Here is a 26,621-nt window from a genome sequence, read left to right as displayed (position 1 = left end):
TAACATACAAAATATCAGTTGTTACAATTGAGCTATTTTTATAATCTTTTGCTGATGCTCTGTTGAAATAAAAGTGTTAAATTATATTATTTGAATCATAAAAGGTCAGATGTTATTTAAAACATTTACAAAGAAAGTTGTCTATCCTTAAAACGTGAAAGTTTATCTTCATGTGTCATTCTGACAAGTAAAAATGTATTTACAGTACAGATGTCATTAACTCAGTTGGTGTAGATCGATGCTTCCTGCACAGAAAGCTGCTCAGCCCCTCCTGTAGGTTTTTTTCATCGGCAGATAAATAGAGGAGTCTGTCTGCAGGTGGAGCTGCACTCATTTGTTTCCTCTGAATGATGTTTATATCGTTCCCTGTGATGTTGGAGCGACCCTTAAGGGATTATAGTTGTAAAAATACACAACATGGATAAGGCTTTAATTCCACCTAAATCCTTATTGTGTACTTTCCAGCTAATTCCATGAACTGTAGAATTCAACAATAAGATAGTTTTCTGTGAGCTACTTACTGAGCACAGTGTGTGATGTGTATATTCAATGATCCATTTTCAATGACAGTTATTTTTAGTAATTCCAGCAGCTCAGCGGTGTCTGTCTGTCACCACAGCATCATATATTGATAATCATCACACATCTATGACCTGAAGGCTCGTGGACCTACAGGCATCTGGCCACATCTGTGTCACAGAGGAGCATGTCACCAGAGCACAATGCATGTGGCCATGAGTATCTGACATTTCAAAAGGATGCCACGAGCATTCGACAAACAAATGCATCATGACAGCAGAGGGAAAGTGGAATCTGCGTGTGAGCAGGAGTGAGTGAATAGATGCAGAAAATGCTGCAAAGATTTACCAAACATTTTCTTAAAGAATCAAGAGGATCTGCTGTATCTGTAGGGTTTCGTTGTAGCAGATCTGATCATATCGCAACAAATGGATTCAATCACCTTGAAATCCTTTTTATTTTGACGAGGTTCACACACAAATAAATCATTACATGGCAAAAAGAAGTTAATAAAACTCAAAAACTCAAGGCAACTTACTGCACTGGATTTTTTAATTTTTAATACAACTCAAATTCCAGTTTTTTTTAGAAAAGTCTTGCCAACGATTAATTTTTTGTTCAGATAATTTATCTTTAATAAGAGGCATTGTCATCTGTCTATTCCATTCACGTGAACGTGATATCTCAAGACGGCCTGAGGGAATTTCTTTCACTTTTGACCAGTTGTCATTTCGACTAAGATTTTCAGATTAAGTGATTATGTTTCAGTAGTCAAAGGTCACAGTGACCTTATATGAAGCTAGAAAAAAAGTATGTAGAAATATGTACACAGAAACTGCACTGGTCGGCGGAGGCATACAACCGCAGTGTGGTTACTCTAGTTAGCTAAAGCACCTTGTATGAATGTTTCTTGTCAATCCACATGTCACGATATGTATCTTACCTGAACGTGACATCTCCAGCTCCTTCTTGGTTAAAATGAACAGAACAGCTCAACCCATGGGAGGTGAGTAAGCTCTTGTTTAATTCAACAGAATGAAATTATACAACCAGTGGTTAAAATAATAAATGAGTCCCACATAGGCTACATGTCTGTCTCTGGAGGGAAACAGGTTGTGCTTGTTTTAAACACCCGGTTCATGGGGAAATTGAGAAATCACATTATGTCTTGATAAGGTGGAAGAGACGGGGGTCTGAGAGTGGGATGGTTGCTATTTTCGATTCAGTCCAGGCCTCACAACCAAGCATAATTAATAAACGATTACTTATTGCCTGAATGCCCATATGCTATAAAGCTCACAGAGCAGAAATAGTCTTTTCTTCAATTCTATTTCTTACCAAAATAAGAGTCTCTTCATGTGCTCTTCCTGAGGAGAGACTGGATGGAGCGTACCTTCTGTGTATGTGTGAGGTAAGCATGAAAACTACATAATTATTATTGTAATATCACATCTTCATCGGGTTTCTGATCAGCATCAAACTCATCATCATCATCAACACCACACCATGGATTAAGTCATTTTCATTAAAAATCATCTGAGCAACATTTGAAAAAAGATTAAAGAGTTAAAAGCCAAACATCATCATGAGGCTGGATATATACTGGATCTAATAGTACATTACACTGACAAAAATAAAGACTCAAATAAATTATTAGAAGACGCACTATATATCATATATATCTGTGCATGGCAGGTGAATACATGTAAAAAGTCAGTCTCTCCATCTCTCTCTCTCCCAGTATCTGAGCGGTTTCCTGGTCTTTTAGGCGACCGAGCAGAGAGAAGTCTGGATCTGCATGCGACAACATTCTCCTGTACGTCTCTGATGGAGGGAGAGATTGAATAATTAGAAGACTAGAGAAGAAAGCAGATGTCTCCACACTTCCTGCATGTGAAATCCTTAAATTTTGTGAAGAAGTAAACAACTTGTTTCCTCAGGGTTTCTCTTCTTCTGGTGCCTCATTTCTTGTCTCTCATTCTTCTCAAATCTCCACATGTGACTGTGTGGAGAGGATCCTCCAGTGTTACCCACAGTACTGTTGAATGCAGCTTGGATAGAAATAATAGAAGAAGAACCAGGAGCGATCAGTTTAGGATTATTGTGACTCTTTTCTTTGCTATTTCATCTTGATGAGTGAAAACAAAGATCTGCCTGCGTTCTCTTCCTGCTTCTCTTCCCCCTCTCTCCATCTAGAAGTCCATGGAAATGGAGCGCTGTTGTGGATCAACTATGGTGGTGCTGTTACGAGCGCTGTTGCCACGGACACTGAGGGTTCCACAGGCTCCCGCCATCCCACCACCGATACCTCCAGCAATGCCACTTGGCCCTGCCATGCCCACTCCACCCGGCATACCCATTCCTCCAGCCATCGCCAATCCTCCTGTTATCCCCACTGGCCCTCCAATTCCTCCTCCTGCTATTCCTGATGGGCCTCCCATTGCTCCTCCACCTGCGGCTCCTCCTCCCACTCCTCCGCCACCGCGGCCGTAGATCTCACATGGGATCTCCTCAGTGACGCGGTCCTCAATGACCTGCTGGTCGCAGTCGTGAGTCTGTGAGTGCTGCTTGTAGCCGTAGCAGCTCTTCTTGTAGCTGGCCGTGGAGTTGAAAGTCTTCATGGGCGGTGGCTTGGAGAAGTCGTTGTGGTAGGACAGCTCCATAGAGCTCAGGGTGGTGCGACTGTGCTTCATACTGCCGCCACCAGTGGCCATTGAGGCTTGTGAGCCACAGTGATGCTCGTGGACACAGCGGGACATGGTGGAGGAGCGCCGCAGCTTGTGGAAGCTGTCCAGCTCCTCAGACAGGTCAGCAAGGTCTGAGGAGATCTCCTTGTCCCGTAGAGAGAAGAGCTCGTAGTGCGGAGGGTCAAACACCTCTTGGAATCCAGCTTTGTTGAAAACACCGGGTCGACGTGCTACAACCTGGAAAAGAACCATTAAATTAAGTGATTAGGAGACCACACTGATACCAAGACAACAGATGTAAGAACACTGATGACTCTCCTATGAGTAATACACGAGAACACTTTTGTTTATGAGAGATTTCTGTACTGCATTTTTGTCTATAGTGCTCATACTGGATCTAAGTCAGTTAGGCTCAGCTCAAAAAAAAAAGGTAGAATCTGTGCACTGCTCATAATTTAGCAATGATTGTATTATATTCTGATGAAGGTTTGGAGGTTGTTGCTTATGTTGCCAGATCACCGTCAATCATATCTTATTAGTTATGAATATTTTTACATTATAAAAATGACCAATGTTGTCCATACTTTAGATTTTAAAATGTTGGTGCTTCAGTTATCATATTGTAGTTTCCATCAGAATGCACCGTAACTGTGATGTTAGTTTGTAGGTCCTAAAATAATTTTCATACAGTTGCAGGGTGAGAATATTTCCACGCATCAAAACCATCTGTTCAGAGCCCAAAACCTCGAGATCCTTTAGAACATTTTGCATAATGTTTCACAGTCATAGATGGAGAAATGTTATTTCATAGGAGTCAGAGACAATAATGTATTTAAAAACAACAGATTCAATAGACCAGGTATAAAAACTCTTTCTGGTTAAGGAGTGCCATGGGGTAATTTTAGGAAATCTCAAACTGAAGTACAAATAGATGAAGCAGGTTAATAGAACGTTATTAAACTTGAAAGAAAACTGGAACCAAACAATTCCTGTGCTATGCTATGCTATTCTTTTCTTTTCTTTTCTTTTCTTTTTGTGATGGTCAGTAATGGTGTAAAATCCAAGGGATTTCTTTTTTTCTCTGTCTTCATAGCTACATGTGGCCCCATCTGGTCTGGAATCCCACAATCCCTTTCAATTAAGTACCTCTACCTTTCGGGCTTGGTATGTTTTTCTGCCAATCAACGTGTCAGTCACAAAGGACGAGTTACCTTTTTTCTTGGCTGTTTCATTTGGACCAGGATGGAGATAATGAGAAGAACCAGAACGATGCCCGACGAGACACCAATGACAGTGCCATGGGTCTTAGTGATCTGATGGAAAAGCCCCTTTGATCGCTTCTCTGCAGAGGACAAGAGAGCAAGACGAGAGAATAAGAAAACAAAATAAAGTCATGGAAAATAGAAAATGTATACGTATGAGAAGGAAAAAATAAATCCAACCTAAAATACAAATTAACCACAATAAAGTAAACAAGCGATGATTGACAGAAAGAGGATAATCACCTTTGCAGTGGTTTTCATCCCATGGGTAGACACAGTTCTGAACCCCATTGCACACCAGAGAGTTGTTAATACACATGTTGCTATGGCAAAAAAACGTATTGCCCGAACACGGGGCTGCAGGCGAAAGAGACAGAGAAAACAGCATTTGTCAAAAAACGCAGAAAAGCAACAGCTTTCAGTGCAGAGTAAAAGATGACGACACTGAGATAAGGACCAGAAGCTACTCTGATAATAACAGCAAAACAATAACACAGATAAGAGAACCATTTGGCTGCAGAAATCTGTAGTTGCGTGTAATAAAAGAGAAAACGTTCTATTATGTCCTGAAAGCTCAGGTCTAATGGAAACAGATCACACAAGGCCACACATCACCATTTCCTGCAGAAACAACATGTGACATCAGGGACTAATGAAGGCAGGAGATGGCAGCTTCACTGAGCTGCAGCCTTCACGTCAAGGGAGTTTGAGAGAGGGGGGAGAGGGGGAGAGCAGTTGGGTGTGTGGATCATTTTACAATAGGGACAGGAGGAGAGGGGCAATAAAGAAAAAGAAGACAGGGGGTTGGGGGGTAAGGTAGAAATGGCTCTGGACCATCAGGGTGTGCAGATGGTCAGGCAGGTGCCGTGAGAGACCCAACATTAAAGTGAGTGTTAGTGTATGAAGGCTGAGATGGCAGAGACAGAGATGAGCAGTAATTGAAGCTGGCTGCTGGGCTCAGGAGATCGATGCACCGCCAGTCAGAGGAGAGAGCGAGGCTGAGGGATGAGGCTGATACCTGGGTCCTGCTGTAGATTTGGAGCCACAGTAAAAGCTATGGGAAGTCTGGATTTAATGTGTGGCCACAGATGGGTGAACTGGACATTGGTTGAAAAGCAGTGGCATCATATTGTGCTGCAGGTCCAGAGGGAGTCAAACCGAGGCTTGTGTAACAGACAGGCATTCAATTTACAACTGAGCGTTTAACACGGTGTTGACGTTTTTGATATAGTGGAGGACAACCAATCTCTCACAGACCTTCCATAATTGAGCTGAGCAATCAACTAAGCACGCAGTCAGCCATATTAATTAGTTTGAACTGAACGTTAATTTACCTTCCGTACACTGCAAATTAAGAAATTATGCTTTACAACCAGGCATGTTTGTGCAACTAATTAGATTTGATGCCTGTCAACTTCCAAACCTTTATTAGACCTAAAACTATACGATGTCTAAGACAAGTGGCAAATTTAATCTGAAACCAGCCATTAGATGGAGCAACACAGTTGTATCACCACAAACTCTCTTGACATCTCCATGTATTCTATGTGTGTGTCACCACTTTTTCACAAATTTAAAATGTGCTTCTTGATCAAAAAAATGTGTGTATTTGCTAAAAGTAGTGTTAGGCAGAAGGACATTCAGTTTGCAATTTACAAAAGTGAAACATCTGACCAGTTCACATTAGAAGCTACTATTTAAAGCTAATTAAAAAATTATCTTAATGGTTTTATAAGTGAAGATGTCGACAAAAACTCCATTAACTAAGTTATTGTCCCGACTTGAATTGGAGTTCGCCTGAATTCGTCCTCATTTAATACAATTTGAGATTTATGATTTGTATTTTTCCTTTGTTTCCTCTCATCTATTGAATCAAGATGAATCAAGTGAGCTTCATTTATATACAAAACCTTTACCTGATTATAAACAAAGAACATAGATGCAGGAGGAGGTTTGAACTGAGCCTATAAACCTCGATGTTTGAGTAAAAAAGACATCGTATTCTTGATTTCTTTTCCTTTGCAGTGTTGACAAAGAGCATCAAATGCCTGTACAGTGCCCCCTTGCTTCCACCACGAGTATACCATATAGCAGAAACAGTACAGATCAATTTCACAGTAAAGGACGACCCGCCATTTACATAAAATTTAATAAAATAAAACCATGGAAATCTGAAGTGTTCCCATGTCTCAGTCCTATTATCAATTCTACCCAAATTATGTTCATATGTTCAAATCTTAACAATTTCATTGATCCATTCCTTTGCTATGGGACATCCAGGATTTGTCCAGTTGGTCAATATGAGTATTGCAGCCGTGATAAAACCAACTTTTTAAAACTGAATTTGCTGGCCAGTGTGTCAGGTTTTATTGTTTTGTCACGAAGGAGACAAAATTGTGCGTGTAATGGTGGAGCTGTCTCAATATCTCAGACATCTCACACCAGAATGAGTGAACCAAGGTACCCAGCTGACTTTTACTCTTCCAACGTTCCATTTCATGAAGTCTAATTGGGTCCAGTAATATCTGTGTATTATATCATTTTGGATACATTTCTCTCTAGCTCCTCATATGTTTCTTCTCATGTTTGCTATAATATCTGACCACATTTTACTATAAGGTACTCCTGCCTTTTTTTGTTCTTGTAACATTGAACCTATTTCTCTTATGATATATACAAGTCTACAAACTATCCTTTCCCAGCCCCCTTGACAAAAATGTTCCTTGTCTCTTCTTTAGCAGAGGCAGACACACTCTGAATCTTTATCACAACTGAAACAGATTGTGGTTTGCTCCACCAGCTTCACTCTGATATGTGGTCCACTGTGTTGAGAACTCTGAGTCCGCATGCTTCTCCTGCCTCAGGGTTAAATAACTTTGACATAGGGACATGTATGTACAGTATGTGTGTGTGTGTGTGTGTTGAAGATCTGTGTGTGTATGCGTTGTGTGAGCAACCCTTCCCATCTCCCAATCAGCCTGTAGACGAGGTCAATCCCTAGACACTGTGATCACTTCAACACTGATTATACATCTCCCGCCTTCAAAATATAGTTTCTCAGAAGGTGTCAACGACGCCTCGCCCTCTTACCCCCACACAAGCTCACAACTCACATCTGAATGTATGCGCTGTGTGTGTGTGTGTGTGTGTGTGTGTGTGTGTGTGTGTGTGTGTGTGTGTGTGTGTGTGTGTGTGTGTGTGTGTGTGTGCACGCGCAGGAGTGAGAGTGCATGTGTGGATTCAGGAAAGTCTTAATATGTCTGGTTTACATTTCAGCGGGGGCTCTGTCAGAAGATTAGAGCACATTAAGGATGATGGAGTGTGAAAGGCAAAACTCATCTTGTTCTCCGAGTGACAAAGATTAATGGTTGTCTCTGACCTCCGAGTAAACTGTGAGCTGGTGGCTGACTCTCACCAAATAAAGTTTGGGAGTCATTCACTTCAGACTTCTCTAAGATGAACTGTGTGATCAGAATTAATGAGCATCCAAATGGTCTGAAGGATTCTCAGAGTAAAAAAAACCCCCCGTCCTTGCTGAATTTAAAACGCCATTAAGTGCTGACTGAAATGGTTATGGCTTTGCTGATGAAAACAACATACGCATTCACCCAGGGTTTCAGAAGAGCGCAAGAGAATGGGGCAATTAATATCTCCCTCTTTTCAGGCATTTAATGAAAATATAATGGTGCAACAACAGACATTTCTGTCTCCTTATGTACAACCTCATTTGTTTTAAATTCCCTCCTCCTTTAAAAATTAAGCCTAATGTATAATTATTCCCAGGATATCAATTAAACCCAATTAGCTTCTCTTTCAACCAAAATAGAGAAATACTTTTTTTTGGACTATAAATATTTTATAATAAAAAAACATATTAATCTGGTACATCTAAGAATTATTTATGGGAAAAAACATGAATAATTGTTTGAGCTTCTTCCCTGAAATGACCCTTCAGTGTTTGTTAGTAGCTACTGATGCAGACAGAATGTGGAACCTCATACAACAACTGTTTTTCTGTGTGTGGGTAATGTGGTGACTGGTTTTGGGTGTTATAATGAAGTGATAATACATGCTCCTTCTGTAGTCTATGATAGAGAGCAGTGGTTATCAACTATTCAAAAAAGTAGTTAGCTAGTGGATTAATCACAAGGGCCACATTTTGTCTAATCCCTGTCAATGTGTGATAAATAGAAAGGGCGTTAAAATAATTCTCTGATTGTCGTCTCCCTCCCTCGACTCTGTTGGTGCTCCTCCTTGTTAACTTTGCTGCTGCTAGCGTTAGCACTAAGCCGGTGTAGCTTTACATGGTTATGGGTAGTGCTGGCCTGGTATTGTTGGTGAACAATAGGGCAGTCTTAAATTTTGTAACTTTTTAGTCAAGCATCTGAATCTCGTCATATGGCCATATTTCTTCTGGCTCTTACTACACGTGTGCTGATTTAGTCCCCACACTGCAGTGTTAAAGTCACACATGTCAACTGCTTGTCACTAACAGCAGCGCCCCCTGGTGCATATCTGCTGTAGATGCCCCTGCCACTGCTTAATTACTGTACCATGCTAAACCCACAGATGAACGACTCGTCTACAACTATTCACAGTGTCAACTAATGGCTTTGATAGTCGACTAGTCGAGTAGTCTGTGACACACTGCTACACAGTTATAGGAGGCAAATGAAGCTGGAACAGAGTTTTGTCTTTCACTGATACAGTTACAGTGTTTGGATAAATAAGGCAGAACTCCAGGACCAAGATGACTGGTACTCACGGTCAACAAAGGAAGTAAAGAGCATGCGGAACCGGCTGAGTCGACTCTTCTCATCGGCCCACATTCGCACGACTCCCACGCCGTTATCCAACATCACGTCATTGGCCACGGTGCTACAGAACTTGGCCTTGAGATTCTCGATGGCACTGCTGCCGTCGTACACAGCCACAAAGTTCTTCTTGCACTCATTGGAGTGTTCCATCTGGTACTCCATGAAGCGCAGGTAGATCTGCAGACAAGGTGAGAGATGGAAATCAGTGTGGAGGCTAACAAATGTGCCAACGCCACTGCGATCTTTAGTCTCACCTCACAGCTGTCTGAACATAATCAGCAGCTGTGCGCTTATGAGGGCAAATACATGAAAAATATGCTTTAATTGAATCAAGTAGAAGAGAGTCCCTGGAGTGCACTGGGATAGGAACAGGTTGCACAGTTTAGAAGATGGATAGAAGATGCTCCGACAGACAAATCAAATAACAACCAAGTAAATCGAATCTAATTTGCGATGCAAGCATGCATTATTCACATACTGATGGCTGGCTACTTAATTAAACTTTGAAAATATCTGACATGAGTACTCCTTGCTCTATCTCTCTCACCGTGTCTCTTAGCTGTGTCTCAATTCAGAGAATACCACAGGGACTGAAGAGCAGTGAACTGAACAGTGGAACGGTGAACGCCGCAGTGAAATACCAGCAGGAAATTCAGGCCTGTTTCATGATGTTGAAATGTTCACATGATACACAAAAGTTCCTTATTTCTAAGATGTGATGATAACAATCCAACCACAACTGCTTAGTAAATCAGTCTGATGGCGTGATTAGATGCTACTTTAGGGATGATGGGGATTTCTTGATGTGACGGTTTAACAGTTCACTGCAACCAATTTCTCAGTCACTGAATATATCATTTTTCTCAGCAAACATCTTAACTCGTCAGCAAGTGTAAAAAAAACACTGGCGTGACTAATAACATTAACTGGCTCATCTAAATGGAAGGCATCATTAATAATGTTAATAATTACAACACATTATGGTGGGTGATGGTGTGGCAAAAAGATGAAGAAGTGCAAGAGAGGACAGCATTTCCTTCTGTTCTCTGTTGCCATAAAAGTAGATATATCTTATAAACAAGGAGTCAAACTGTCCTGACCAACATTTACATCTTGTAAAACAACCACTGAATAAATAAAGCATTTAATGTGTCTAGTGTGTGTGCTTTAAAAAGATTATATTCATCATTATGCTTTTATAATATACAATCACCTGAAATGATAAATTGTTGTGTTTGTGTTAGATTAGAATGAGCCCTTCATATCGACACTGGGATCAGGACCTCTTCCACAGAGCCCTATACCATCATGTTTCTATACTAGCCCAGAAAACCAAGCACTGGCTCTAGAGGGGCGATTCTAGGATCAGTCTTTTAAGGGTGCTCAGCCCCTATATGAGAATGTGACATGCATATATGTGTACTCCCTTCTCCCACTGATTTCAGTAGACCTGGCTCTTTCTACCAGCTGTAACACATTGCTGTGTGAAATAAGTCGTTTTAGCAGTTTTTTGACCAAATACCCGGTAAGCAAAGCAGAACGCCACATTTTTCCGAGAGGAGTATGGCAGCCATTTAAAGCTCTGGAACCAGTTTTGTTGGAAGCTCTTTTTTGGGTACCAAACTGGTCATGCTCAAGCACCCCTAAATATGCTAAACTCATCTATGCCTGAAGGCCACTTAAATTTCTCCTTCATGCTTGTGAAAGGAGGAGTGAGGGGAGGGGTATGCAGCAGCCTTGCTTTTGTTCATATTCTAATAGATCTAAATATCTTCTGTGAAAAGCCCCAATAAATCGTGTCAGTAACTTACATGAACACCACCGTGACCTGGCTGCACCGCAGTGTCATGAGTTAGCCTCAGATGAAATGCGCACATTAAGCACACAGGCACCTGTAACCATGCAGCAGTTAAGTAGCTGCTCTCATGTTGCTGCTGGATGTGCTGCTCTGTACCTTCTGCTCCGCCGAGCTAATTTCTGGTTAGGCAACTCAGTGCTGCTGCTAAATTCAGATCCTCTTAACGGCTGCCTCACACTGCACATGTCGGACCAGTGAAATATCTGTGGGCGACGAATCTGTGTCTGTGTGGGAGGAGTGTGTATGTGTGTGTGTGCGTGTGTTAGTCATGCACTAATGTTCACATGTGTGTGCATAAAATATTACTTTGTATACAAATGTGTAATTGCTTACAGAACTGTATGTGACAGTGTATTATGTAATTTGTGAACGAATGTGTGCATCTGCTCTTTTATACTTCATTAGATGTGCGTGTGTGTGCGTGTGTGTGTTTGTGTGACTATATTATGGCCAGTGAATAGCATATCAGTGTGCTGATGACTCATTTAGTCATGAGGGAGAAACACAGCAGCTATGAATTGAGGCTAGCCCGGCTATGGTTATCATTTCAGTGGGATTTCAGATGTCCTCTCATAAACATCATAAATTATGAGAACACATCAGTAGGCTTTCACTCTGGTCTTTTTAAATCAAATTGATTTGTCTGTGTTGCTTTTCCCCCATGCTGCGCCTTTCTGTGTATTCACACTGCTCACAACCTTCATGTCTTGAATTACAATCAAAACAATAGGAGAGGATTTGTTCCCAGTGACTGGAGCGCACAATGATACTACAGTACATGCACTCACTCAAAATGGTTGAATGAGGAAAACCACTCCAGGCTTTTATAAATCTACATCCACTTGACTGATTGTTTACTTAATTAATTACCTTTGGAACAGAACAGATCTAAATGTGACTTCACATTTAATTAAACAGTTAGAAAACAATGTAAGATGATACTAATGTTGAGAAAAGAAACTTTCCCATTTATTATCGTCATTACAGTCCACACAGACAGTCAGACCTTATAGTTTCAGCTGCAGTTGTGTGTGTACCTGAACGTGGCATGTAACGTAGATCTCTATCTTCCGTGAGAAACTGTCTTTTATTCTTCGGGGCACGGCGAATGCAGGTGAATGTTGTGGGTCAAAGTTCACCAGAGATGAAATCCATATGAAGCCAGGCTGCGCATTTGCCTCGCCACAGAGAGTGAATGCTTTATTCTCTTCCTGGCTCTCACAGATTGGAAGTGCTAGTGAAGCCTTTGCCTTTCTGTTCCATTCACCACTGCTACATTCGAGCCTTCATTTCTCAGGGATGGAAGGACGTAATTGTCAGCCACATTTGAAGAAGCCTTCGAAGTGGGACAGTCTGACTGTGCTCTTTGTGTATCTGTCACTTGGAATCTGTGCACGACAGCAATGTCTGTGTGTGTGCGCGTGCATCCCTGCTGACGCCATAGATTGAACTAATTATGTGGGAAACACTGGAAAAATGTGAAGTGCAGGAACAACTTTAGTGACAGATGATGGGAACATATTGAAAGTACAGAGGGTGAGTTTAGAGTTGACTCCACAATTATTAAGAATTTCTGAGCGGTTGGTCTTCATTATATTTAGAGCATCATCCACTTGATGAGAAATTTCTAAATCATTTTCTCGCCATTTTCCTTTTTTGGATAACCTTTTATGTATCTGTTCTGAGATAGACTACAGAGTGCATGAGTCGCTAGTGAGAGATTTTGTATCACTTGTTGTGACGTTTACCCTGATAACAATAATAAGAAGACATTAGGGCTTTGACCAAACAGATTTCTGAGCTGGTTGTGAACAAAGCCATTCAGCTCTTACAAAGCACTGAGGAGGATGCACCAACTTCATGGATACTGAAATATAACTAAACATAACTGAGAACAATGGTACTGATGAGTCAAATGTAAAATAAAAAAATCCAACATTGTTCAGTCTTTCAGTGGAGCCAATGTCAGTGGCTTTAACAAATATCTCCTAGAGAGATGAATAACTGTCCTTGAGTGCTTTAACAGTGAGAAGTCATGATGTTTAGAGATTTTTTTTATCACAACTACATGTAATAAATAAAGTCCTGTATATTTTTTGTCAAAATAAAACCAAAGACCAGACCTACAGACCTTAGCTTTATTGAAATGGATTGTTGTGAACGTATATAGCAAACATGAGCCACAACATCTGTACACTGTTCTCTCATACTGACCTTGGACTGAGGGGGAGCCCTGATGGTCCAGATACAGTCCAGAGCATCACCAGGCTTCACTCGTTCTTCCTCTTCCACCTGACTGGAGCGAATAATCCCATCCCATCCGCCAATTTCAAACTGACAGTCTGGAGGAAGACAGAAGAAATGTGAAGGAGAGGAAAGAAGAAAAAGGTGTTTGACAGAGGGAGGGGTCACACAGAGGTACACGAGTTGCAAAAAAGAAGAAAGAAAAGGAGAAAACAGAGAAACAGAGTGAGGAGCAGAAAATAAAGAGGAAAAGGTGTAGGGTGAGGCGAGGAGCATGACAAACAGGGAGAGATGAAGGATTTTATTCAGAGAAGTAAAGAATTTAGGGTGGAGCTGTAGTGAGCGCAGCAGATTAGGATAAAAAGACAACAAGAAGACAGAGGAACAATGGCAGCAAGACAGGGAGAGAATCGCAGGATAAAAGAGGTGTGTGTTCTTTCATGTGTTTAAATGTGTGCACATGCGTGTTTGTGTGTCCTTTCATTTCATGTAAAATTGTGCTTGTCAAGGTACATTTGTGTATTCAGCATTCACGTCAGAGACAAAGATTGCCTCCGGTAAGCTTCCAAACACAGAGGAGCTCTTCAAAGAGGATCGAAGACAAACCAATGAAATACTGAAGAGCTTACCTGGTATGGGGTTTAGCAGTCCACCCACGTGCAGATGGAAATCAGGGTCTGAAATGATAAGATTTGGAGGCACATCACTCTCAATCCACACGGCAGAAATGCGTAAGCAGAGAACACAAGATAAGATCCTATTAAGGGAGGACAGATAAAGCTGAAAAGGGTCTGTTTGAAGCTAATGTCTGTACATGATGGGAGATGCTGATTTCTAGGTATATTGGGTTCAGACTCAAGGCGTTGAACATGTGGTTGCTGAAAAGCAAGAAAAGGGGAAGGGAAGAGGCCTAAGATGTTTGAAATATTGAAAACTGCATGGGTGATCAGTAGATGTCCAGCCTGCTGATAGTCTCTCTTTTTAATTGCCTTTCAGACCTGGTATTAACATCCGTCCTGAGTGATCCAATCATATGTGGTCAGCAAGAAGTACACGTCTGAACACACCCAAAGGCTCCTTGAATGTGTAATGAGATCTGATTTAAAATAACACATTCAGAGGTGGCCTTGGACGCATTTGGCCATCTTGTTTTCACTGAGAGAACGCAAATACATCCTGGGCCACATGTGAAGGACCGCCTCCTCAGCTTACGTCCTCTGACCTGCAACATTTTCACAGCAAACGATTCTCAGTTGATTTGTTTGTGACCATCACCACAAAATCAACACGATGATAAGACACATTTCTAAAATTAGTGACACTTTCTTCATAGCAGATCTGCACGAGATTCATGACTCCTCTCTCTCAACCTCTCTCTCTCTCTCTCACTCCTGCCAACACACGCACACAGGCAAACTGTAAACTCTGGGTAGAAAAAAAACACGATTTGGTCTTCACAAACTTTATTTATTTGCATGCCAGTGGTGGCCATAGGAGACACGTTCAGGACGCATTATAATGACAGTTGGGAACGCAAGTCTGTAACGCTGTCACTTGTGATCTGATCTCTCAGGACAGATGTTAATAGCAGGTCTGAACAGGGACTTGATAGCCAGATGCAGTTCAAAACCTTTGATATGTAAAGAAATAAGTGTAAAAAGTCACAGGGTGTAGTGGAGTTGAATTAAAACAGCTTGGGTGTAAATACCTGCAATGAAGGTGTACTTGATGCGGAAGCCAAGACCCTCCAGCTCCTCGTCACTGGTGAACTTGATCCACATGAAACGTCCCGTTGACGTGACCAGGCCTGGGTTCTTTCCACCACAAAAGCGATCAATCAGCGGTGAGAACCCAAACGGCCCATCACGGATTTCTATGTGATCAAAGCGGCACTCAAACGAGGGCTCAATGTAGTAATTCTTATCGAAAGCCAGCTGAATCCTTTGTCTAGGGAGAGCTTGGGTGAACAATGGAGAGAGGAGAAAGAAAGAATAACAGTGGGGGGGGGGGGAGATAAGGATAATATTAAATGTTGTTTTTACAGGACAAAGAAAAATCAACATGGAATTCTAAAGCAGAGAATAAATGGTAGAGTCAGATGTGAGTTCATGGTGTTGAAGTTGACCACTGTAGGTTGTTGCTGCTAACTTTGTACGTCAGTAAGTTGGCTCAGACCTCTGTGCAGGCTACTATCATATAGGCACATAAAGCCTTATTCAGCCAATGAATATGCAGCATGGCATCTAGTCAGGTCATATCTGACTCTTCCTGAATGTTAGTATTCCTTACAGCTTCATTCAAATATGAAGGGATATATTTATAGAAAGAGCCACAATGATCGAGCAACATTTATTAACACGGAGGAGAATTGTTTCATAGTAACTGTGGTAAAAACCATTATGAGCAAATTTCTAATTGCAAAAGCATGAAAGAACAAAGTCAGCTAAAATCTCACTATGATGGTCTCTTAAACATGAGCAAGAAGGTGCATATTCTCATTTGCAAGCATGCGTCACGTCATGCACAGGACACACACACACACACACACGCACAGAGGAAGTATTTGTCAAGGGCAAGTAGAGCCTTAGGAGATGAATCATACTAAATAAAGATGCTGGTGATGGGGAGGCTGTGAATCATGGTGAAGCCAAACATGCCCCATTAGAGAATAAAAAGAGCGAGTTCAAGGGTGGAACCCTAACCCCTATGTTACAGCGTGTAACTGCAGTAAAATAATACAGAAGAATCTCTTCTCTCTGTGTGACTCTGTGTCTCACTTCTTGTCTTTGAATTTGTTATCCCTCTCTGCTTGAATGAGCAGCTTGTACTCCTGCACTTCCTGCTCTGTCTATCCCTTCCCTGGTGTGTTGAGTCTCATTCTCTGTGTAACTTTCAATCTCACTCAATCTGTCACACACACACGCACACACACACACGCGCACACACGCACACGCGCACACACGCATGCACGTCACAGCTTGATAGAGAAAGCGCATCAAGTATAATCACTCGATCTATTGAGATGATGAACTGGGGGACATGACACAATCAATGATCATCACTAACCACAAATCATGATTACAAAGCATTCTGATTAGCACTTTCGCCAAACGTGAGCGTCTCTCGGTTGCTATAAGAGGCAGAGCAAAAGGCTCAGCACTGCAGCTCGGATATGAATATGACTAAGGCCATTCAAGAACGAATGATAGCAAATGATAGGTTCCATCTGTTGCCAGACCGACTGTGGCGCACCACTGCACGCACCCCACTGGGCTGACTGTGACAGTCACTCCTTATTCTTCAGAGACGGACCTGGGCTTGCTTTGTCCACAGGGGGAGCCCTTGAGCCATGTGTAAAATATATTACCCACCATGGCAATGAAGAATCCCAGGCACACATCTCATCTGCATGACAGAGAGTGCTTTACCCTCATGGACAGACAGGTCATCAGTTTATTATGAAAACAAATCAACCAATGTCCCAGACCTCTCCTCCTATAGCTGCTAATGATGCTTTTCATTATGCTTCCAGTGCAGCAGGTCACTAATTTACTGATGGATGTGATTATTGGTGATAAACGCTTAAGTGATGACAAGGATTTTTGCAATTCAGAGTATTCAAATCTAAGTCGTGTGGCAGATGTTCCATCTCTTTTTATGTTTCATTCAATAGCGGAGTCTTCTGGCACACCCTGCCAATAGAGATGAACACAGCACCAGCCCGATGAGGCCATAAGTCAGGGATAAGCACAATGCGCTACTTTCCATCATTTTCAAAAGGGCTTTAACTGTGAGGTGAAAAAAAATTCAGGATGGCTCATTCAGAAAATGTCAGGCTTGTTGCCCTCCAGAAGATAGAAGACAAAAATCAGATAGGGGCAAGGTTATATAAAACAATGTCAGTCAGACTAATGACATTCACTGAAAGAGGCATTGCGCTGAGAGGCAGGAAACCATGTCAGCTGCTCTGCTACCAAGCAGATAATGAAGTGATCAGAGGGAAAAGAGACAGTTTTACCTTCCAGGATGTAGACACACTCCTTGTTGGGTGGGTAGGTGTTGGGGTAGTTTGGCGACGTGAACACCCCGCCATTGATGTTACGCACCCACGTGCCACAGTCATTCTGGTTGGGGCTCTGGGCACCATGTTCGCTCTGGGCATCTGAAAGCAGAAAGGAGAACAGACAGACAGATTGATTATTGAGTTGGGGGATGAATGAGGTAGAGTTGAAGGAGGGTTGAAAAAAAAGGACAAAAAAACAGATACGGAATAAAGAGGCAGGAAAGAAAGGACAGAATTGAGAACGGAGCCATTTTGTCTTATTATACAAGTGAAGACGACTCCTCCTAATTTCAGACCAGTCAGAGTCAGTTTGGGTGAAACAACATTAACAGAAGACAAACGTACTCGAGCTGGAGCTTACCTTTAGCTCTCTGTGCCAGAGCGAAACCCTCTTCTATTAGGAAGAAGAGTACCCACGCTGTAAAGAAGAGATATTACACATTAGCTACAGGTGACATAAAACACACTTTAAATCTTCATGTTCAACTTATTCAGCAGCCACAGAATGTGTAACCATATGCAGTATTGATTTCAGCAGACCGTGACGAATAGTGAGCACAATATACATATCGATTCAGTTTAAAGTAAATCTCTGAGAAAGGAGGAGAGCTGTGAGAGAAAAGATAATCGTATAATGTAGTATGTAGTAGTATTGTAAATGTCATCATATCACTGCCAATAGAAATCATTCACGAATGAGCAGTAGTGAAAAACATCCTGTGTTTAGTGATGGATCATCTTGAAAAAGACAAATGAATAAGACTGAAGGTATTGAACATTGAACATTGAACATTAGGCAGTTGCAGAGGCTGAAGTTCACATTTCTAACTGTGGACCAGCGGGTTGAGAAAGTAAAACCTTGAGGTCCCTGAGAGGCAATTTGCTTTGCAGGCAATAGTCCAACACAATTACAATACATTACATTACATACACGGCACAGATCCATCAAACGGTCACTATCTCCAAGGATCACGATAGGCACAGTTCTAATTTATTTAAAAAAACATTAGCAGAAGGAACAAAGAACAGTCTGTATCTGTCAGTGCTCCCATTAGGTCCTCAGCCATGATGGGAGCTTCAACATTTAATAGATGCCATGGGTCCAAGACAATTGTCTGTGCCTTTGCCTAAGCGATGGCCCTCACTTCAAACAGATGCTAAAGATCATGAGAGACAGCACCAGAAATCTTATGGCACAGCTGGACAATTGTCACCAGTTTGTTCCTGTTTTTACAGTGAAGACTCTCAAACCAGCAAACCACAGGGAAAGAAAGGAGAGACCCAATAAAAGAAGACTAAAACATTTTCATCAATGTCAACTGTTGTCATGTAATTAAATGTATCATATGGTTCAGTGATACTAATCTAACTATTGATATTCACCAATCTTCTACTTGTTATCGACTATATGTCAACTCCCTGACACACAGCATTAATGAACTGCTCTCATCCATTGGTTACATTCTGGCTGCATTGCTCAGTTCTCAATGTACTGAACTATGGCTGCAAATGATTGTTTTCCAGACTGACTTCCAGATGAACTGATTATTGGTTTCTAAATTCTCAATAAAGAAGCTGGAACCATTGCATCTGCGAAAAAACTAACAATCCACTCATCGTCATCGTTTGTCTCAGCTTATCAGTTTTATCTTCAACATTAAAACAAAGTGATGGTCGTGTTGTTGGTTGTAAAACATCATATAAATTGTATAGAATTTAAGTGGTTTAGGGAAGAACCGTAAACGTCAGTAGCAGGGATGGTAAAGTAAAAGTATAAGAGCCTAATATAACAGTGAAATAATATATGTGCAGCCGTTGCTGGGGAATTTACACCTTCACTTGCCATAATAGGTAGGTGACGGTTAACAGGAGTCACTAGTAGGTCATTAAAGACATACAAGACTCTCACCCACTAATCTGCAGCCTCTGGGCACAATAAACATAAAGCTTGAGTATAAAAAACAGGATTACAGGCTCCGAGGATTATACAGCGCTGATGAGGAGACAGGCATTTGGGCTGAACATGACTACAGACAATAGGTGAAATATGTTGTATTACAATGATATCTGCACCAAGGGTGAGCATGTTACAGCTTCTACCACTGGCTCGCTCTGATAAGCTGCTGTAGACCTGATCCCCACTGAGTTCATAATAGGTTGGCCCACTCACAGCAAATTAGAGAGCGAGCGTGAGCCTGGCACATTGCATAATGGCACCCAGGAAGGAAGGAAGGAAGGAAGGAAGGATGGGAGGCTGAGAGGCTGAGAGAGAGGGAGAGAGAAGGAGAGTGCAAAAGAGGAGGGGGTTCTAATGAAGAAGAATGCATGGTTAACATAAGCAGTGAACACAAGGGCACCAGTGGACCGGCACATTTAAATGGACTCATTTTGAAATACACACAATCACCCCCACCCCACACCCCCCAGGATCCTCATTACTTCTGTCTCCAGTATCGTAGGTGGAAGTGTGAACCACCGCGGGAACGTTTACAGAGCAGACCTCCAAAATAACAGGTGGAAGATCTAAGTTTCCACTGAAGCTCTTGTAAAAGCCCGTCGCTAAAGCTGCAGAAAGAGGGAACTAGAGCTGGGCAATAAAAGAATATAAATAAATATATCATTTAATTTTCATCAATAGCAATATAACAAAAGTCCATGTAATGCTAATGCACAGTGAGAAGGTATAACACATACTGATCTACCTGAGATTTGTTAAAAGTTTGACTGTTTATCAAGTGTCTGTTATACTCTGCTCATAAAGAAGAGCCTTTACCCCGGAGCACAAATCATAAAAGAGATACAAATAACCTGACATTTGTCATAACAATTATCAATATCCACTGATATGAATATTTTTATCTTCATACAATATTTGGCAATATCGTCCAGCCCCAGCAGGAACACTGCAAACAAGCTATACCGCAAGCAAAATGGGATCTAATCATCTTTTCACCAGGGCCTGTGGTTGGAAATGTTAACAAATCTCAATCTGTAAAAGTTATGAACACCTGTGCTGCACTCAAAATATATCAATGATGTTCTGCTCACAGCTACAGAGCTAACAGTAAACAAGGAATGACTTAAATCTGCACCTGACTGAATCAGAAATTGTGCATGGATGTTGGACATATAATTGGCCCCTGCGTATAAACTGTGGCCCCGAGTTAGAAAAGTCCTACATCCACCACTGCACAAACTGAGGAGTTGCAACCATTGTCAGGTAAAACCAAGAGAAGATCTTGTGAACATTCATAAATGGATATAGATAACAAACAGTAACAGGCACAACACTACAAAGCATCTCAATAAACACATTCTCTCACAAACTGCATCACTCATACTCTTTATTATCTTAATCCTCACACTTTGCCAAATCCACATACTCTAGTTTAGGTTAGGTCTGCAGGACACCTCCTAAAAAAGACATCGTCTAATCCCACTTAGAGGTTTCATGTAATGCCGGCTCCTCTTAAATAAGGACAGGAACAATTACTGCGGGTAGCTAGGTCATGTCATTTGACATCTTTTCTGACGCCCGGGCCACACTGGCTGCTGTTCAGCCACCGTTCTGCAGCGGAGCTACTCCTGCCAGAGCTGCTTGTACATAGGCCATAAACAATATCATTTTTACTGTGATGTCATACGTCAACATTTGGTTTTCATCCTTGACGAGTGGTTTGACATGAAAAGGTTTTTTTTTACCTGTTGTGCGTCAGTCACGTGGTGTGTGTGAGTGTGTGAGAGAGAAGAAGACCCAGCGAGAGAGAGAGACTACTGCCCATCACCCGAAGTTCTTTACACTAACTTTTAATTAGCCTTTGTGAGGTTTCTGGTAGAACTACTGTATTTCCTTGTATAAAAGTAGTCCTGTTTACTCAAATAAATACCAGTACTAGACAGTATGCATCTTCCTCTCCAGCAAAAATTTGACAATAAAAACCTTTTAATAAATTGATCCAGTCAACAGAAATGCTGGTGTGCTTTTATTTTGAAAAGAGTAGGCTACAGTTAGTGCTGCAAACATTTATGTTCTTGACAAAGATCATTTTCTCTGGATATTCTGCTGTGAACCGCATGCAAAAACGGAAAAAATCGCGAAACCTTGAATCTCTAGAAGAGCAACGCGGCTGAAGCGCGGCTGAAGCGCGGCTGAAGCGCGGCTGAAGCGCGGCTGAAGCGCGGCTGAAGCGCGGCTGAAGCGCGGCTGAAGCGCGGCTGAAGCGCGGCTGCTCTAATCTGTTAACAAGGGCGCACGGAAATGAAAAGCAAGGCTTTCTGCAGCCGGTGTGCCCCAGCTATAGTAAACAGGCTTAATGTAAAGAGGATAAGCAGTTGACTGCAGTTAAACAAAGCCTGCACATATTTACCTGTATATAACACGGCCTACACATATTTACCTGTATATAATATCTGTATATAACACAGCCTACACATATTTACCTGTATATAATATCTGTATATAACACAGCCTACACATATTTACCTGTATATAATACCTGCATATAACACCTGTATATAACACAGACTACACATATTTACCTGTATATAATACCTGTATATAATACCTGTATATAACACAGCCTACACATATTTACCTGTTTATAATACCTGTATAAAACACAGCCTACACATATTTACCTGTATATAATACCTGTATATAACACAGCCTACATATATTTACCTGTATATAATACCTGTATATAATACAGCATACACATAATTACATGTATATAAAACCTGTATATAATATCTGTATAACGTAGCCTAGACATTTTTACCTGTATATAATATCTGTAAAGCACAGCCTACACATATTTACCTGTGTATAATACCTATATATATAACACAGCCTACACATTTTTACCTGTATATAATACCTGTATATAATACAGCCTACACATAATTACATGTATATAAAACCTGTATATAATATCTGTATAACGTAGCCTACACATTTTTACCTGTATATAATATCTGTATAACGTAGCCTACACATTTTTACCTGTATATAATATCTGTAAAGCACAGCCTACACATATTTATCTGTACATACACACAGCCTACACATATCTACCTGTATATAATACCTGTATATAACACAGCCTACACATATCTACCTGTATATAATACCTGCATATAATACCTGTATATAATACCTGTATATAATACCTGTATATAATACCTGTATATAATACCTGTATATAACACAGCCTCTACCCTACAGCTACATGAACTCTTCCATGAAAGCAGCACGAGCTGTCGCACAGCAGCTGCGGCGCGTGCCTCAGGTGTTGATGGCGCGGACACGGGCTGGAGCCGTGCGCGTGCAGCAGCGTATCGCGCGCAGCACAGCGGACACGCGCTGATTGGACAGATTCATGGAGACGTGATGGCTGCTGTGAGTAATGTGAAGTAACACGAGCTGAGTTGAGTTTTATTCACAGAATCAACTGTTTTATGTGATTTCAAATCAAAATGTGGCACCGGAAATCCTCCATATTCTTCTTCCTTCTGTCTCCACAAAGTTTTCTGTAGAGAAGGTCGGGAACACGTCTCCCTGGAGGTTTATCGGCCCATGTGTGGGTTTCAGATCATGTTTGACCTTAAGTGTCCATTAGAGCCATGAATCTCAGTTTAATGGACAGAGACGCTCAAACCTGCTGCTGCACAAACCTCTGCTTCCTCTGCTGCTGCCTTTTCACACTAGAACAGTAAATATTCACAAATCATTTCTAATTGGTCCACACATGAAACATCTATGATCAAGGGAAGTCAGTTTCAGTTTCTTTCCCCTCACAGTGACTGGATGTGGTTCAAACCCAACCGGTCTGCCTTTCTGCTCAATGAGAGGCTCAGCAGAGGCTGCCACTGAAGAGGTGCATTATAGAACACTGGTTAATGTCGATGTCAGTGGAGGCAAGAGAAAATTAAGATTTTCCATAAAAAGTCACAAGAACGCAGGTCGATGCTACAGAGAACGCAAGTAGACATTGATCAGAGGACACTTTGCATATCATTACCTGTAGATCGTCATTTCTGTCTCAGTTTAACAGAAATACATAAAAACGAGGACTTTGTTTTACCATTCACGCCTTAATGTTTGATGCGTGTTCGAATCTGAATGAGCTGCAGATGAAATATCCACCGCACAAACAGGAGGAAATGCATAAAGAACTGATGGATGAATGTATGACTCCAAGCTTTAATAAGAATAATAAATAATGAACTGTGGGCTCTTCCAGCCCAAAGCGCCGGACCCTGACGCGCACCACACGGCTCCTTCTTGTCACTCACCTCTGAGCATCTCCTCTCCCGGTGTGAATCCAACCCCAGCAGCCGCTTCTTTCTCTCTAAAAACAACCTCCTCCTCTGTCCATTTCAGGGAGCGCTTCACTAAATCCAACTTTTCTGCGCCAACAGTAAATCCATTAGGCAGAGCCACGCTCCAGAGGACAGCAGCGGCACCAGAGGCACTCCACGGTCCGCGGCTCAGTTCGCGTTGAGGCTGGAAGATAAACGCTGCTGCAGTGCCTTTTAGCCAGGCATCACCACTTCACACACAGGGACCACAGCGGAGGTGGAGACATGTGGAGACGGACTGATCCTGACGCGCTCTAGGAGAGGTAGGTATCCAGAGAACGCATATGGACGCAGGGTGGATGGAGACAGAGAGATGTGGTAGGACTACGGAGAAGAGGAGGAGGAGAGAAGGAGGAGAAAGAGGAGGAGAGCGTCTGATCTCCGTCTGTGACCAAACTCACAAACACTCCTGAACCAGCCTCATTTAAGCCGTGGGCGCTGCTGACATCAGTGAGTGGCTGTCAAGGCAGACACACTGAGGACATCCCTGTTCCGGTTCTCTCTTTCAAAATAAAACAGTACCAATGAACTCATAGCGCGTCAAATTACAATAAGTAAAACAAAGGAGGAGAAAGGAACACATGACACTAGTGGTTTTTGCTATTTGCATTGTTTGGGGATTTATTCTGGATATGTGCAGTAGCTTTGTTATGTTTTTAGACAGAGTGAACAACACATATACTTCGATCATTAAGTGCACTGCAGATTGTGTAAAATACTGTTCGTACTTTTGTCCAATGGCTCCACTTAATTACAGATATCTTGCAGATCAATAATAATGTAACCTTTCAAGTTAGCAGTAACGTATTTGTTCTCAAAGAAACTAAAGTGAAACTCTATTGACAGAAGCTGTTCTATCAGTGTATCCCCCAAACCATGAGGATGTATGTCTAATGTTATCTGGACATCAGTCTCATTCTAAATTTGCCTTAAGGGCACATTAGAAACTAGAATCCACTTAGTTATGAATAATCAAATGCACATTTTAAATCTTAGTTTTACAATTATATTTAGTTTTAATTATATTTGTATGTAATTGTTTGTAATAATTATATTTAGTTTTAAATATAATTGTAGGGTTTAGGGACACAACTCTACTGTGCATCTCAGCAGTAGTGTGGTATTTGTTTCCATGCTTTTATTTTTAGGCTATATTGCCTCGTTTCCGGTTCTGTGTGTGCCTCCTCTGTGCAGCTTAACATAAGATGTAGTGCTCCACCCCCTCATTGCTTTAAGTCTCTCTCTCTCTCTCTCTTTCCCAGCAAACTCTCACATGCACACAGCTATGACTATCAGAAGTGCATGTTAGTGTAACATGTATGATCGCCCATGATTTGCATCAGTTGTGATCTGTTTGAGAAAATCTCTCTCATTGGCCATAAAGGGAACGTCAACACCCTCCTTGTATTAATTAGCAGGGTGGCTCCTGGGATGCTGGGACCAGAGGGTTTCTCAAAGGGGGCTCCAGGGGTCTCTTAGAAAAATAAAAGGCAGTTTAATTTCTGCACGGCTTCACTCACTTCAAATTTAGTTAACGAGAGCGTGTAGAGATGATTATTTTGGGTGTAAATTCCCCTCTAGCTTCCCTGCTACAAAACAAACAATGTTCTTAGAAATGAGTTCCAGCGGGGGATTTCTTACAAGTGGTAAATTATGGGTTCGGGACCTAATGCGTCTAATGTGTTTAATACAAGAGCAACAATAAGATGTCTAATAAAGCACAAACTGAACCAACACAAAGTCGATTGAAACAGGACAAATCTTTATTATCAACCTAAGTAAGTCAACACATTTAGTAGCTTCAACATTCAGCTGCAAATAAAATCCACAAAACAAAATAAATTACAAACAGCCATTGTTAATCAGTAGTTAAAAAAGTGCAAATCACATGGAAAGGCATGAGCTCATTCTTGTAAAATAAATACAAATGTACAGCAGATTAACTTTCAGATGGACAACAAGATGAAACAAGCTGGAGGGACAGTTGTAAGAGTTGTCACTGAGCCTCAGTGCAGTAGCATTAGACATTTGCAGGATGATATACAGAAGCTTTTTGGCACTCCCATGATGCACTGTGATACAGTCAAGAGTGAGAAAGATGAATTTTCTCTCAGCAAACCTGACGGCCATTCACCATTTTTGGTGAGATTGGTGGCAGAAAAAAGCACTCGTCCGTTTTTGTTCACATTGCCCCAGTTGCTGCTGCAGTCGCGAGGCGCAGATCGATATCACAGAATTCCGTTCACTTTCATTTCCCAGGTTATAAAATGAAGGATTCCTTAACAACAGCTCAGTCAAATGGAAACAGGAGGCGAATCAACAGGACAAAGACAATAGACAGTAACACACAACTGGGTTTCAAGTAACATTGCTCATAACTCGTTGGGCAATTCAACAGAAATCTGTCATTTTGTCAAAATAGTCCAAGAAACCCCTGCTTTACACTTGTGTGTGATCTCCATTAGGATTTCTCTTGTGTTTCCATGGCCTTGTTGCAGCTTCTGTACTTCTAACACTGGAATGAATAAATTAAGTGGAGCATGTATTTTTTACATCTGACTCGAGGACTGAAAAATATCAAAAAGAAACGTTTTGGTGCAAATGAGGAACAATTTATTGGCCCTTGAAATGAGCCTGTGCGAAAATGTGTGTTTCCGTGTGTGTGTGTGTGTGTGTGTGAGAAGGAGGGTGGCAGCCGGGCGGAGGAGTGCAGGAGAGGATGTTCTCCCATGATGCACTTCACATGGCATCGAAATGGAAACGGTGGGCTTCCTGTCTCTTCTCTCGGTCATCTGCTTTCTGATCACACAA

General features: G+C 41.5%; 2 protein-coding genes across 3 annotated transcripts in view; both read right to left on the bottom strand.

Annotated features, from left to right (window-relative positions):
• Window positions 1-957: 957 nt before the first annotated feature.
• Window positions 958-24,263, bottom strand: LOC118115533 (neuropilin and tolloid-like protein 2). The gene is made up of 10 exons (XM_035166784.2): window positions 23,745-24,263; window positions 17,812-17,868; window positions 17,406-17,549; window positions 15,096-15,344; window positions 14,017-14,064; window positions 13,358-13,485; window positions 9,234-9,462; window positions 4,712-4,825; window positions 4,418-4,548; window positions 958-3,443 (listed from the first exon to the last, which is right to left on the bottom strand). The coding sequence occupies exons 1-10, from the start codon at window positions 23,752-23,754 to the stop codon at window positions 2,712-2,714; spliced, it is 1,842 nt and encodes a 613-aa protein (XP_035022675.1). The 5' UTR covers window positions 23,755-24,263; the 3' UTR covers window positions 958-2,711.
• itfg1 (integrin alpha FG-GAP repeat containing 1) overlaps window positions 7,591-26,621 on the bottom strand; it is a 178,212-nt gene continuing 159,181 nt past the window's right edge. The window contains exons 18-19 of one of the 2 annotated variants that reach the window (XR_007032953.1): window positions 26,468-26,609; window positions 7,591-7,677 (exon numbers count right to left, since the gene is read on the bottom strand). Coding sequence is in view for 1 of the 2 variants with exons in the window: in XM_035166993.2 (XP_035022884.1) it covers window positions 26,550-26,609 (60 nt within the window). In the remaining variant the exon portion in view is untranslated. Of the gene's footprint in view, window positions 7,678-25,551; window positions 26,610-26,621 lie in introns of those variants that run through there. The other variant, XM_035166993.2, reaches the window with a different exon arrangement.

Source organism: Hippoglossus stenolepis, chromosome 1 (assembly GCF_022539355.2).
Source record: "Hippoglossus stenolepis isolate QCI-W04-F060 chromosome 1, HSTE1.2, whole genome shotgun sequence".
Classification (NCBI taxonomy): domain Eukaryota; kingdom Metazoa; phylum Chordata; class Actinopteri; order Pleuronectiformes; family Pleuronectidae; genus Hippoglossus; species Hippoglossus stenolepis.
The sequence above is the reverse complement of the archived record's forward strand: the minus strand, read 5'-3'. Positions and strand labels throughout refer to the sequence as shown.

Excerpts from the sequence above, each read along its gene's own strand:
- LOC118115533 (XM_035166784.2), bottom strand. Across the intron at positions 15,345-17,405 it reads GTGTGTCTACATCCTGGAAG|CTCTCCCTAGACAAAGGATT; the intron begins GTAAAACTGTCT and ends TGTTCACCCAAG. Across the intron at positions 4,826-9,233 it reads CTTTACTTCCTTTGTTGACC|CCCCGTGTTCGGGCAATACG; the intron begins GTGAGTACCAGT and ends TTTCGCCTGCAG.